The 14,362-nt window shown below is 27.6% G+C and overlaps 1 protein-coding gene across 1 annotated transcript; it reads right to left on the bottom strand.

The window, feature by feature from the left end:
* Positions 1–5,735: 5,735 nt before the first annotated feature.
* On the bottom strand, positions 5,736–12,715 carry LOC112685890. The gene is made up of 2 exons (XM_025557916.1): positions 12,571–12,715; positions 5,736–6,025 (listed from the first exon to the last, which is right to left on the bottom strand). The coding sequence occupies exons 1-2, from the start codon at positions 12,713–12,715 to the stop codon at positions 5,736–5,738; spliced, it is 435 nt and encodes a 144-aa protein (XP_025413701.1).
* Between the last annotated feature and the right edge of the window lie 1,647 nt (positions 12,716–14,362).

Raw genomic sequence — 14,362 nt, 5'->3', positions numbered from 1 at the left:
GATTAATATCCCGAGTTTATAGTAGAACCATGGTTATTATTTAAAGCATAACCAACAACCCCTTTAATATTACTTGTTATACCAGGATTTTCGATTTCCTCAAGCAATGTTTCATGTTTTTTCAGTTGGATGTTAGAAAACAGTTTGCTTGGAAAACCATTCTCTAATTTTATGTTGCTATTCAGAGGATATTTAGAACCATCTATTTGTACAACTTTTCCGGAAATGTTAAATTTTGTGGATTTTAAATCTAGAAAACTATCGCTTCCATCTATCGAGAAAGTTGTCTTCCGATTAACACTATTAAGATTTAACACGGAAGTTGGGTAATAATCCTTGAATTCAGCCCGAATAATATTATCATCATTCTTTTCAAAAAAATTTTCCATTTATTATACATTTTTTTCTTATTTTTTTTTTTTACAAAATAAAAATTTTAAAAAGTTTCTCTTTAAAATTAACAACACATTTTTTTATAATTTTTTATAAATCCCAAACACAAATGACCACAAATGGGTGGATCATTATAATCTTGATATATATTCGTTGATATTAACAAGTTCTTTTTCCCTAAATAATTAACAAGTTCTGTAGGCGGATTAAATTCTCCATATTTGCTTTATTTCGGTTAAATTATATAGGTTTCCCTGACCTATTTGATAAGGTTTTAAGACAATTGTAACATATTTTTTCTGTTCGTGAGCTAAACGAATATTCTCATTTTGTTTAGCATTTAGATTAAGTCGCATTTATTATACATTTTTTATTTTTTATTTTTTTATCTTTTACATGTGTTTTAATAACCTTTACTGTATCTTTATATCCTAAAATGCATAATGCTTAGCTTTTGTTCGAATTCTATTGAAAGTTGTTTTATTTTGTATTCTCTGCGTTTTCTGATTGAAGGAAGTACTTCTGAAGTTAACCACTTTTTAAATATTTTATGATAGCTTCTTTCATTTTAGATTTTAAAACAAGTGAATAAACTCCTGATTCATTTATATAAATAGTTTTTTTCTCATACTTATCGAGACCCCTACAATCGAGGGGTCTTGAATTTAAATTTTCTAAATTTTGTTTTTCATCTTCATCTACATGCTTTTTTAATTGCATCATTTTGTTTTTGATAACCTAATATAGTAGCTACATCTTTGCCTTTGAACCAAGGTATCCGCTTACGGATCCGCTATACGGATACCTTGTAACCGCAAATATAATTCTTCAAAAATTATTTTTTCATCTTCATCTACATGTTTTTTAATTGCATCATTTTGTTTTTGATAACCTAATATAGTAGCTACATCTTTGCCTTTGAACCACAGATTATTTTGTTTTAAATCATCTTCATTTGTAAGTATGTATATAAGATCGTCTTTAATAATTTCTGTATGATTTTTAAGATGATTAGTTAATAGTTCTATTTGTTTCCTGGAATGTTCTAATTCCTTTTCTTTGGATATTCTTAGTAGAGTATATTCTTTCTCTGCATTCTGTTTTATTTCTGATATTTTCTCATCCATTATACTTAGCTTTAGTTCGAATTCTAAAGTAAGTTCTTGTTTTATTTTGTATTCTCCTTTTTTTCGAATAGAAGGAAGCACTTCTGATGTTACTCAATCTTGAAAATCTTCTGCTATTTTCATTCTTGACTATCATTGTTTAAAGTATTTGGTCTATCTTGAAGGTCTCCTTTTCTTATTTTTTTTATAATATTATTCTGAATTTTTTTTATATCACTGTCATTCATTTATAATATATATATTTTTTTAAAAAAATATATCTAAATTATATTACAAACGTCCAACGTCCAACGTCAACACCCAACGTAAACGTAAATATCCAAGGTAAACGTAAACGTGAACGTGAATGTCCAACGTAAACGTGAACTTTAACATAATTTTTTCTTTAGTTTATTGTATATATGATTATTTATAACATCCAGAGAAATGTATCCATATTTTTTTTCCCAAAAAAGGGCACACAATTTTTCAAATTTATTCTTAGATAAGGTTGAACAATAAAAACTCTCCCAAATTTTACTCACGTAGTGATTTCGCTGTTTAAAAATAAACAAAAAATTTAAATTATTTCGTATCAATTTTAAATCGCTCGAACTAAAACAATGAGTTAAATAAATACAAGATATATTTTTATGTCTTCCTCTGACAAAATATTCCTTTACTAATGATTGATCTTTTTCCAAAATCCAATCAACAAAAACAACTAGACTATTTGTTTGACATTCATTGACAGATACTATATCTTGATAAGAGAAATGTGAATCAATCTTAAAATTAATATCAAATATTTTTTGTAAAATTATATACACAGGTTGTTCAAGATTTTTTGTGAATACATATAGATGATTATAATCAACCCAATACTCTGTGATAATGTTTCTTAACAAAGTGATCTTACCAGAACCAGACCCTCCCACAGTTAAATACCGAATAGGATCAGGAAGTATAGAATTATTTGAGGTTTCGTTTTCAAAAGGATAAAACTTGAAAATATATTTTTTCATGTTTATTACAGAGTTTTTAAATATTCAAGAATATTTAAAAGAGATACGGCCGAGGTAAAATGCCCATGGGCGTCGTTTCGACGCCTATGAAATATCAAGATAAAAGTCCTTCATTCAACTCAAAACTGACAAAATGTTTTTTGTAACCATTACTAAATGTTTCTAGACCTTTATAAATTAAGGTGAACTTTACCGGATTCGAGTTCATTTTTTCAGTATCTTTTTCTGTAATTTTTTTAGCAAAGTAGTCTGGTAAAATTACTCTTAATTTGGAATCTAAAATAACTAGTACTCTTGGACCATACATTGTCTTTATAATTTCAAATCTTGTTACCGTATATTTTTTTTCGAGTTCCAAGTCTCTTAATGGGATATTTTTTGGTTTGAATTTAATAGTGTTTTGTAGTTTTCCATTTATAATACCTACAATTTTTTTTTTTTTTTTTAAAAAAAAATTCAATTTCTTTTAAAATTTAAAATATTTATACGTTTACTATTTTTTCTCTTGAGGTTGCTTGTCTATTAAATCGAGATAAATAATGGGGTTATTGAATTGAAGAAATTCGTTTCCGTCTTGCTCGAAAATACTGATGTTTATAGTTTTTATTATTTTTGGGCTTACAGGAACGTAAAATATTTTCTCTGGTTTTACGAATTAAATTATTCAGATCAAAATAAAAAACGAATAAAAGCTCTTCCTCTACATGGTGGGTATCATTGACAGAGGAGAATGATTTTTCCACTATATCACAATGAACTTCCAACACTTTATTTTCCATCACAATTGGAGAGATTCCTTTTACTATAAATTCTGTAATATATTCAACACCTAAAGAATCACATAATTGTTTATCGAATTTAAAATAATGGTCAGATTTGACTAATATCTTATGATCTACAATATTTAATTGCACAGTTTTTGGAAAAACCGCATTTAATTGTTCAATCGAGTAATCAGTTTTGTTCAGGGTTTATAACATTTTCTCTGTTTTTATTGAACCCTCAATATCATAGAAAATGCTTGTAAGTTTTATGTTCGGAGATTTTATTCCTAAAATTTTACTATTATTTACCGGTATAAATGGATCATTATTATTGGTATCGTACTCAAGCCCTAAAAATTTTGACAAATCCTTATCAAAACTGAACTTGGCAAATGTATTAATCTTAAGAATATTATTTTCCAGATTTATTTCTGTAGTATTTGTGTGAGTACCAAAAATATCTAGTGTATTAATATATTTCTCGAATTATTTGATTGTGTAATAATTTTTGTTCAATGTATACTCGCTTATGCGTTCTTTCCACATCACTTCAAAAGAACAATCTCTTTCGATATTTAAACAGAGTTCTTGTTTAAACGGTTTTTTAACAGGTATTGAATAATCTAATTTTTTGTATTCGATATTCAAATATTTACAGAAATGCTCATCTAAATAGTAGTAAGTATCAAATGTTATTGTAACCACATTATTCTCGGAAAGACTTATCACAACAGGATTAATTTTTTTGTTTAATTGTTCAATCGTGTATTTTCCTTGTTCCACATCAACTATTACACCACCAATTATTATTACACAATCTGTTTTAATTCTAATTAAATTATACTTTAAACCAGTAAATGTTAAAGCCTTAAATACTGAACCTGATACTTAAATACTTAAATACTATTTAAGGCCTCTTTTCTAGGCAAATCAAAATTCGAGTCAGCTGATATGCTAAAAAATTGAGCAATTTTTAATTCTTCTTGTATTGGTGTTCTTATTGCTGATGCAAGTGATCCAATTAACTGGTTCTGTCTTATATTTGAAATAAGACTAACGTTTTGTTTTTTTGTTGATAATAGCAATTTAGTTATATATGAAGCAAGGCATGGAGAACGTTTAGGCATCAAGTGTGCTAAATCTAAAAAGTTTCCTCGATTACCCAATTCTTTTTTTAAACTTTCTTTATGCCCACGAAATGCGATACAGTTTTTTACAAAGAAAAAAGTAATATCAATCAAGTCTTGAACAATCTCTTTGTTTATAGCTTTGTCTTATCTATATTTTTTTTCTAATAAAAGTAGTGAGGGTAATGATACTTTTTTCAGTTTTAATTTAAGGAAAGCTTCAATATGTACTTCTGAATATTCGTGAATTTGTATACTTGACAAAGCTCTCGGCCACGAAGCAACTCCATCCACAGACCATGCTTTGTTAATATTGCGCCCAAACAATAAACAATGATGACAAAACATTTTATCACTCTAAACGGAATAACTGAGCCAATCTCTTCTGACATTTACATTACCAGATAGAGATTTTCAATACCATGAAATCTGGAAAGTATGGCCATATTTATCTTTGGGAAAAATACGAGTAGGAAGATCCTCAATAGTTGGCTGCATAGGTCCTTTTTTAATTAAATAATCAACTATTGTAGGTGATAAATCAACAAGCATTTTATACTTATGCGGATCATTAGATAAGTCTACATGATTGATTTTAGCTGGTCGTACAGGTTAAAAATCATTACCTATGAATTATAATAAGTTAATTATGTAATAGAAATACAAAATCTAGAATAAAATAAATTATAATTACAATTTAAATTTTAACACATACCAGAAAAAGATAAATTTGATGCTAAATGATTACTATCTGAATCTAGTGAATCAATTATTATTGTTGAATTATTAATTTCACACTTATCTAAAAAGTCACAATCATCAGTTGATTCAATATTACCAATTAGATATATGTCAATACCTAAAAAGATGATACAATTAATATAATAATTATAATATTTTATGAATAAAACAAGACAGATAATTTATTTTTTGATACATTAAATTGGTACATTGTAAAAATATATATATATATGCTACCGGAAATGTTGACATTTAGGAAAGGATGACAATTCCTAGGAAATTATGACAATTTCTAGTAGTGGAAGGAAATTATATCATTGCGTAGTATAGGTTATCATTTCCTTACAATTCCAGGCAATGATGCCATATTTTTTCATACATGTGGTACCATTTTTTTTTTAATTTGATTTAATTAGACTTAAAATAATTATTTTACTATACATAAATGTTAATTACTAATATTATAATAAAATAATAAAATATTATAATAAAATAGAGTAGTTTTTTTTTTAACTTTTTTTCATGAATTTGATTTGTATAATTTCAGAATTTTTATATTTTACATTTTATTTTTCGTAGTTATTCAGTTTTATTTTCACATGGCAAACCTCCATGACATTTAGAATTACAAACTCTAGATGCCGATCTGCAAGCACACTTGTTTGTCTTGCATTTTGTTTTATATTGACATCGGGTATATCCTTGTGCCCCTGAAATACTATTTACAGTAGCTGCCTCCCGAAGTGATATCTGTTTTTCTGCGTGACCTGCTAACTCTAAAACAGTAGTTAGATTCAATAAATTTGCCTTGCAAGGATTTATTTCCGATCTAGTGTACATATGTTTTAAAAATCCTCTTTCAGTGCCTATAATTATAATAATAATAATAATAATAATAAAAGTTTATTGCAACAGTATCAATTAACATGGTTAGATATACAATATAAAATAAGAAAAGTTGCAACTCATCCTATAAGCAAATGAGCTTGAATGTGGATGAGTTGAGTTCAATTAAGGTATAACAAAAGTGGAAATATCAACCAAAAAAAAGGAAATAAATAAATAAAAAAATAATAAATTACAAATAACAGTAAATAATTACAAATAGTAAAAAGTACAGTTATTCCAAAAAACAAAAAACAATATATCTAGGATAGAACACTAATTACATGATTTTTATATTGATTAAAATTAATAAAAGAAAAAACATTTATATTATATAATCGTAATAATAAAACACCTTTAATAATAGTGCTTTGATTACCAAAATTAGTCTTATTATGAGGAATATTAAGGTTGTTATTATTTTTTAGTCTTGTATGGTAATCATGCGATGGTTGATAATCCTTAATTAAATTTTTAATTTTATACATATATAATAAAGTCTGACGTTCATATGATATCCTAAATGTTTGAACATTAAAAATTGTATATGATAAATTTGAAGAAAAAAATCTTGGTTTATTTAAAATAACTTTTATTAATGATTGTATAGTTGTACATCATACATTAATATGACTGAAGTAAGCACATCCCCAGACCAAAGAGCCATATAAATAAATTGATTGTGCTAAAGCTAAGAAAACTACCCTTAAGGTTTTAAGATCTAATATTTTACGGAGTATTTTAAATTTATAAAATAATTTTCTAATTGAATTATTGACAGAATAAATATGGTCAACAAATTTTAGTCTGTGATCAAAATTAATACCTAAGTATTTAATATTATATACTCTCTCTAGAGGAACACAACTACACGGTAAATTTAAATATTTACAATTATAGGAATGAATATATAATTCAGAAATAGAACTATATGACGTAAACATATAGTTAGAAATATTAAATATAATGTATTTAGATTTAGCTAAGTTCAATTGAAGATTATTATTATCACACCAATTCTTAATCAAATCCAGACATATATTCGATTCTTGAATTAATTTATTATAATCTTTATTTTTTAAAAGTACGACTGTGTCATCAGCATAATACATCATATCAGCATTAAGGTTTAAGTTTAAAAGTCCATTAATATAAATGATAAATAATATTGGGCCAAGAACAGTACCTTGTGGCACCGAAAAACAATTGGTATTAATATCACTCAGGATTCCTTCAATTCGAACTTGTTGAGATCTATTTGAAATAAAAGATTTAATTAAATTTAGGGCATTGCCTCTTATGCCACAGAAATCAAGTTTTTTAATTAATAACTCATGATTCACACTGTCAAACGCTTTTTTAACATCAAGAAAAATGCCCAAAACTTTGAATTTATTATCCAAATTATTATGAATGAAGTGGGAAGTTTTAACTAATGGGTCCACTGTTGACATATTCGGACGAAATCCATATTGATTAGGTGAAAAAAATGAATGTTTATTCAAAAAAAAACAAAAGTCTTTTTTTAATACATTTTTCAAAAATTTTAGAAATAGTTAAAGTTAATACAATAGGTCTGTAGTTACTACATAGTTTTTTGTCACCTGATTTAAAAAGAGGCAGAATAATAGTGTCTTTATATGTAGAAGGATATTTTCCAGAGACCATAGAAAAATTAAAAATAATGGACAAAGGTATTGATATTGTGTCAACTGTTTTTTTAAGAATAAAATTAATCAAGTCATTAGTAAAAAAAGAAGTATTTTCTGGAATTTAGCGAAGAAAGTTTGAAATTTCAATGGGATATATTGGATCAAGATAAATAGAATCATTTATATGGCAATTATGGTTTAATTCATTCCAATTTAACTTATTATAGTTACTAGTATTAATTTCATCAAAAATATTTTTTCCAACATTAATATAATAATTATTTAATTCATTTAATATTTCCGATTTTTTAGTTAAAGTGGTATTTGAAACTAAACTATTCAGACAGTTTATTGGAGGTTCTTTTTTCTTAGTACTATAAGAGACTTCATTTATTAATTTCCATGTGGATTTCATGTTGTTTTTAGTTAGAGAGATTAGATTACTATAATATAAAAAACGAGCTTTTTTAATCAAAAGGTTCAAAAGATTTCTATATTTGACATAGTATTGTTTAAATTTTAAATCAAAAGGTGAATTAAGTTTTTTCTTATAAAGTTGTTGTCTATTTTTGATTGAGATAAGAAGGCCATTAGTTATCCAGATTTTAATTTTATGTGTTTTTTTAAATTTACTTTTTGAAATAGTAGTAACCTTAGTAGCATCAGAAATTAATTTATTTATTTTACCGTTAAATTTATCAACCAAAAAGTCTACATCATTATTAATTAATAAACTATGCCAATCAAATGAAGAAATTAAAATATTTAATTTATTGAAATTAATGATTTTTTTGTTATTAAAATTATTCTGTCTTACATTATCCTTTACACTGTCAATAAACTCCTCTTTAATAAATAAGGTCAAACTAAAATGATCAGTAATATCTGTTTTTATAACAAAAGAATAGGCTTTAGATATATCAATATTTCTTATAAAGATATGATCAATACAAGACTTTGTAGTTTCAGTAACCCTAGTGTAAGAGTCAAAACATGAAATAAAATTATAAGATGTCATAATATTTAAGTAGTTAGAGACATCACTTGATTTTTCAAGGATATTAATATTCATATCACCACAGATAATTACTTTATCATTAACAGAAATGTTGGACAAATAAGAATCAATGCCCATTAAAAAATTATTAATGACTAAACTTGGTGAACTATAAATTCCTATTATTCTATAATTATGTAAATTGTATTTAAAATTAATTTCTATAGAATTGCAATCTGATACAAGGGCGGATCCAGGGGGGGGGGGCACTGGTGGCAAGTGCCACCCCCGTTGGAAAAAAACAAAAATTTTAGTATCGAAATCTACGTATCGTCGGAAATGTATAAAAATAAAATATTTGTAAACATTACGAATGCGACCATACTGCTATGCAATCATTGTTCTTTATCTAGGCTCCCTAGTAATCCCGTGCGTTATACCTATATCTAATTGACCGATACGGGCATACGGCTCGTACGACTGTATGAGCCAAAAATAATTCCGATAACTCAACGTCAAAATATCGTAACCACGATTATACAAATTATGATACGGTTTTATTGTTTTATTTATATATTATTTTATTTTATTTATTTCAATTGTGTTTGGTTATAAGATACGTTTATAATAATTCTATACAAGAAGACTTTATCACTTTTATCGATCCACATAAAGAAAATTTTGATGCTCTTAATACTGAGCCTAAATTAAGTGGTGAAGTTTTTGGTAAAACAGTTTTAAAAATCATGAAGAAACTTGGATTAGTTTTGAAAAATTGTGTAGGTATATCAACAGATGGGTGTAGTGTAATGTCTTCTAAAATTTGTGGAGCTGTTCGAACTATTCAAAATGAAATTCCGGGAGCTATTTGGTGTCCGTGTTTTAATCATAGCTTAAATTTATCTATAGCTAAAAGTTGTCAAATTCAATCGATCCGTAATGCATTTGGTCAAATCAAAGAAATTGTAAATTTTTTTAATTCAAGTTCAAAACGTAACTTTGTGTTAAAATCATGTTTGCATGCTGCATTACATTCTTTATGTGAAACTCGTTGGATTGAAAGGCATACAGCGGTTTTACAGTTTTTAACTGGCTTGCCTAAAATTCTTGAATCTTTATATGATATTGCTCATTGGGATGAACGCGAGTCGTCAAGTAAGGCAAAGTTGCTTTATAACTCAATAGATTGTAAATTTATTATAACTCTTTACGTAACGTCATCAATATTTTCAATTACATTGCCATTAAGCACTATTCTTCAGAAAAAAAGTTTCGATAAGAAATCTGCAAACGATGCTATTAAAACTACCGTTAAAACGATAAAATCACTTCGTCAAAATTGTGAAACAAACTTTCAAGAAATCTTTTTAAAAGCCAGTAAACAAATGGAAGATCTTCATATACCAATATTAAAACCAAGAACAGTAAAGAAACAAATTAACAGAGTAAATTATTCAACTGACTCAGTAGAAGATTATTTCCGTGTAGCTATATACAATCCATTCCTTGATTTTATAATAAATGATATAAACGATCGTTTTACCGAAGAAACTCTAAGTATATTTAGTTTGGGGATATTTATTCCTCAAGTATCTATGTCTCAATCCCTCGAATATTTTGAATATAATTTACGTATAATTTAGAAACAGTTTGGCAATGTCGAAGAAATGAGCAAACGAATTGTGAATGAAGAAGATTTCATTATTAAATTAAAAGGAGAATTACAGTGGTGGAACCAACAGTGGCAAGATAAAAATTCTGACATACCAAATTCAGCTTTAGATACTCTGATAAAATGTGATAGAGAAATATTTTCACTTATTAATATGTTTCTCACAGTTTTGACTACTCTACCAGTAAGTGTTGCTTCGGCAGAGAGGAGTTTTTCGTCACTTAGAAGGATTAAGACATGGATGCGTTGTAGGATGTCAGAAGACAGATTATCAGATTTGGCCGTTATTCATGCCCACAAAAAAGAAGATATTGACATAGATACTGTGATTGACAGATTATCGAAAACAAAAAATAGAAAATTAGATTTTATTTTATAAATGTAATAAAAGCATTAAGTTAAGTTCCATTTATGAATAAATTATAAAAAACAAGATAATATTTTATAAGATATAAAAATAAATGTAAAAAACATACATTTTTATCACATTTTTTTTTTTTTTTTTTTTGGTGGGGGGCCCAAATCCGCTCTTGATCTGATATGATATTAGTACTAAGGTCCATGATAATAATATTATTTCTAATAAAAATAGTAACACCATCAGATATATTTAAAAAACCCAAGGAATGGTATGTCTTAAATCCATTAATATTAAAGTTTAGATCCACACTTAACCAAGTTTCAGTTAAAATAATAAAATCAAAAGTGTGTGGAATAGAATTTAGATAAACCAAGAGTTCGTTAAAGTACAAGTTAATATTACGAATATTACAATGAAAAATTGATAAGTCATTAGTATTGAAAGCAATATCAGATAAATTATCAATTACCTTATTAGCTACATTGTTAATAGAATTAATTTCATTAAGTATTTCAGGTTGGAAGAACATAGATAAAAATATAAAAAATACAATATAATTACTTATAATAAGTTGTATGGAAAATTATTACAAGTCAACACTGTCATTGTCCCATAGCTCCGATATCTTTTTGTTGTGATCCATTTTTTATAAAGTTTCAAGGTTATGAATTTTGGTGACTTGTTCTCCTTCTCCTTTTCGCATAAAAATTCCGCTCATATTTGCCCAGGTATACTTGTAATTATAGTTTTTTGCTGATTCTTTAGAAATCCATAATAATTTCTTATTATGTCTGGTTAATTGATCATTAATAAATATTTTGTTATCCGGGAAATTTCTATAAATTTCCTTAGCTAATAATGGATTATTATTTTTGTATCGAAGTTTTATGTTTTTTACAAACAATTCTTTGATATTTTTTGAAATAAGGTATGCATAAATTTTACCATCCTTGTTATTGTATGCTTTACCTCTAAAAGCGTCAATGATATGACAATCTTGAACATCACACTTTAAAGACTGTGCTAATGTTTTAACAACCTCAATAATATTTTCATTTGCAGTTTTAGGAATACCAGAAATCTCTATATTATTAGTTAGCATTATTTGTTCATTATTGTTAATTACTGTCTTGAAAAAAGAAACTTCTTTTTCTAATTTAATACATTTATTTTCATAATTTAGCATTTTATTTTCAATATCAGAAATCTTTTTAACAGCCACTTCTAGCTTAACGTTAAAATCATCAATCGAATCAGAGCAAAAACCAATAATTTCTCAATAGATTTAATGTTCTTAGAAAGTAATTCCATTTTATTCATTACAATGTTAAGGTCAATTTTTACCGAGTCAAGATTGTAATTTTCAGTGTCTAATTTTTTACGTGATACAACATTTTTTAATTTGGAAGTACAAGTTTCGCATTTCCAACTATCTTTTGCGTTATTAAAGTTCGTTTGTGTTTTAAGATTTGTACATGCAGTATGAAAATCATTGCTACATGAAAAACAAATTGCTCTTTTATTCGGGGAAACCATTAGATTACACTTTGAACAGTTTGAACACGGCATCACTACCTATATAATTATCAAGATAAGATATTATACCTGTGAGTTTATCTATATAATAATACATACACAAACGCACTAAAGACCCGATAAAGACTGTAACGATAATAAATTGAGAAAAATTTCAAATAGTTAAGTACTTACACCACACTAAACGTACAACCTTCCAGCACGAGGGCTAGATTATGAAAAAAAAAAAATAATAATAATGAATCTCTATTATGCGTTTAAATATGACGATGATTAATAAGCTATAAAAATACTAAATTATTTCTAATATAGCTTGTATAAATCTTCTTTAACTTCAGTTATAACCGCTAGTACATTTCTCAGCGATCTACGAGCGCGGTCTACATCAGGAATGCTCAGCCGTACTGTAGTTCCAACACTAAGTTCATCATATTTTTTATTCGATGTTTTAATCATTTTTTGAGCCTGTATTTCTAAATTTTGCGGAGATGATTGAACGTACATTCAGTATATTTTGTTTTCGTTGATAAACCAAATAAAAATATTATAGTTGGTAATTTTTTTTTTTTTTATTCATAGTACAGCATAAACTACTAAAGTTATTAGCTTGCAACAAAAATTGGTAATTAGTACATAATAGAGTATAGTTATACAATAAATTCTTAAATTAAATTATACATATCAATTTGTTTTAAAAATATGATTATTTTGTTGGTGTTGTCAGGGCTAAGGGCTTCAAAGAGGTTGTCGAGCAATTTTAGACTTTCTCTGGTATCTATATAGATACGACAGTGGATAAGAAAGTGCTTGACTGTGAGAGGTTCTCCGCAGGTTAGGCACATTGCTGGTTCTTCTCTGCGCATAAGATGTCCATGGGACATCTTTGAGTGACCTATACGTAATCTATTGATAACTAATTCATCTTTGCGATTTGATGTATGGGGTTTAGGCCAGTATTCGGTAGTATTTTTTATTTCTCTCAGTTTGTTATTGAGTGTACGATACCATTCAGATTCCCATAAATCAGTACAATAGGTGTTGACATTTCTATGGATGTCGATGAGTGAGGAGTACGTGCGTATTTCGATCAGAGGGTTATTTACTGCTTCACGAGCGACTTTGTCAGCTTTCTCGTTGCCATCAATTCCACAATGGCCAGGTGTCCATATAAACCGTATATCACCCTCCAAGGAGGCACCACACTGCATTCTCGTTTGATAATTAAATTTGGATCAATATTGGTGTGTGACATTTCATATTACATCCTTAAACCCAGTGGTTTTTTTAGATTGGGATTGGAACAAAATGTATTTGCAAAACGATTTTGTGTTAAAAATGGTAATGTTGACTTTTCCGAGGAGGATAGGATGCGAACAATATAATTTAGAGCTAATTTGATTCTACGAATGTGAAGGGGTGGTTCTCCAGAGATAGATAATATACTTGGAATGGGGCTGCTTCGAAATGCTCCAGTTGCAACTCTTAGACCGCTTTTGTGAATTATATCAATTGTTTTAAGAATATTGGGGTTTGCATTGGTATAGCAGATGGATCCATAGTCTAATTTGGACCTAACGAGAGATCTATATAAGTTGATTAATATATTACTTTGGTTGTGGTTGGTTTGGTCTTATATGAGGTTTCCAAGTAAGCTTGCTATCAAAAATCAAACCTAGAATCTTTATGTTGCTTACAAAGGGTAAGGGTGTGTTTCCCAAAAATAACTTTGGTTTTGAACTTTGTTTCTTTTTGGTAAACATTATACATTTGGTTTTTTCTGGTGAGAAAATAAAACCTGAGTGGAAGCACCACTTGGACAGATCATTTAGGCAATCTTGGAGTTGACGTGTCATTGATTTAATGTTTTTCCCTTTGAGATAAATATGTGTGTCATCGGCAAACATAATTGATTTGACAGGATGTGAAATTTCATCAGGTAGGTTGTTGATTGCAGCTTGAAAAAGTAGAATGCTCAGGGGGGAACCTTGTGGGACTCCGTTCTCGAGATCAAATTTATCTGACATGTGTTCATTAATTCTTACTTGGAAAGAACGTTCTTTAAGAAAACTTGTTATAAATTGTAACATTTGCCCATTAATGTGC

The sequence above is a fragment of the Sipha flava genome, unplaced genomic scaffold, assembly GCF_003268045.1.
Source record: "Sipha flava isolate LNK unplaced genomic scaffold, YSA_version1 296_pilon_pilon, whole genome shotgun sequence".
In the NCBI taxonomy this organism is placed as follows: domain Eukaryota; kingdom Metazoa; phylum Arthropoda; class Insecta; order Hemiptera; family Aphididae; genus Sipha; species Sipha flava.
This window is presented reverse-complemented; position numbering and strand designations above follow the sequence as displayed.

Coding starts and splice junctions, on each gene's coding strand:
- LOC112685890 (XM_025557916.1), bottom strand. CDS start 12,715: ATGATTAAAACATCGAATAAAAAATATGATGAACTTAGTGTTGGAACT. Junction 6,026..12,570: donor TAAAGAAGATTTATACAAGC/TATATTAGAAAT, acceptor TTATTATAATTA/TAGGCACTGAAAGAGGATTT.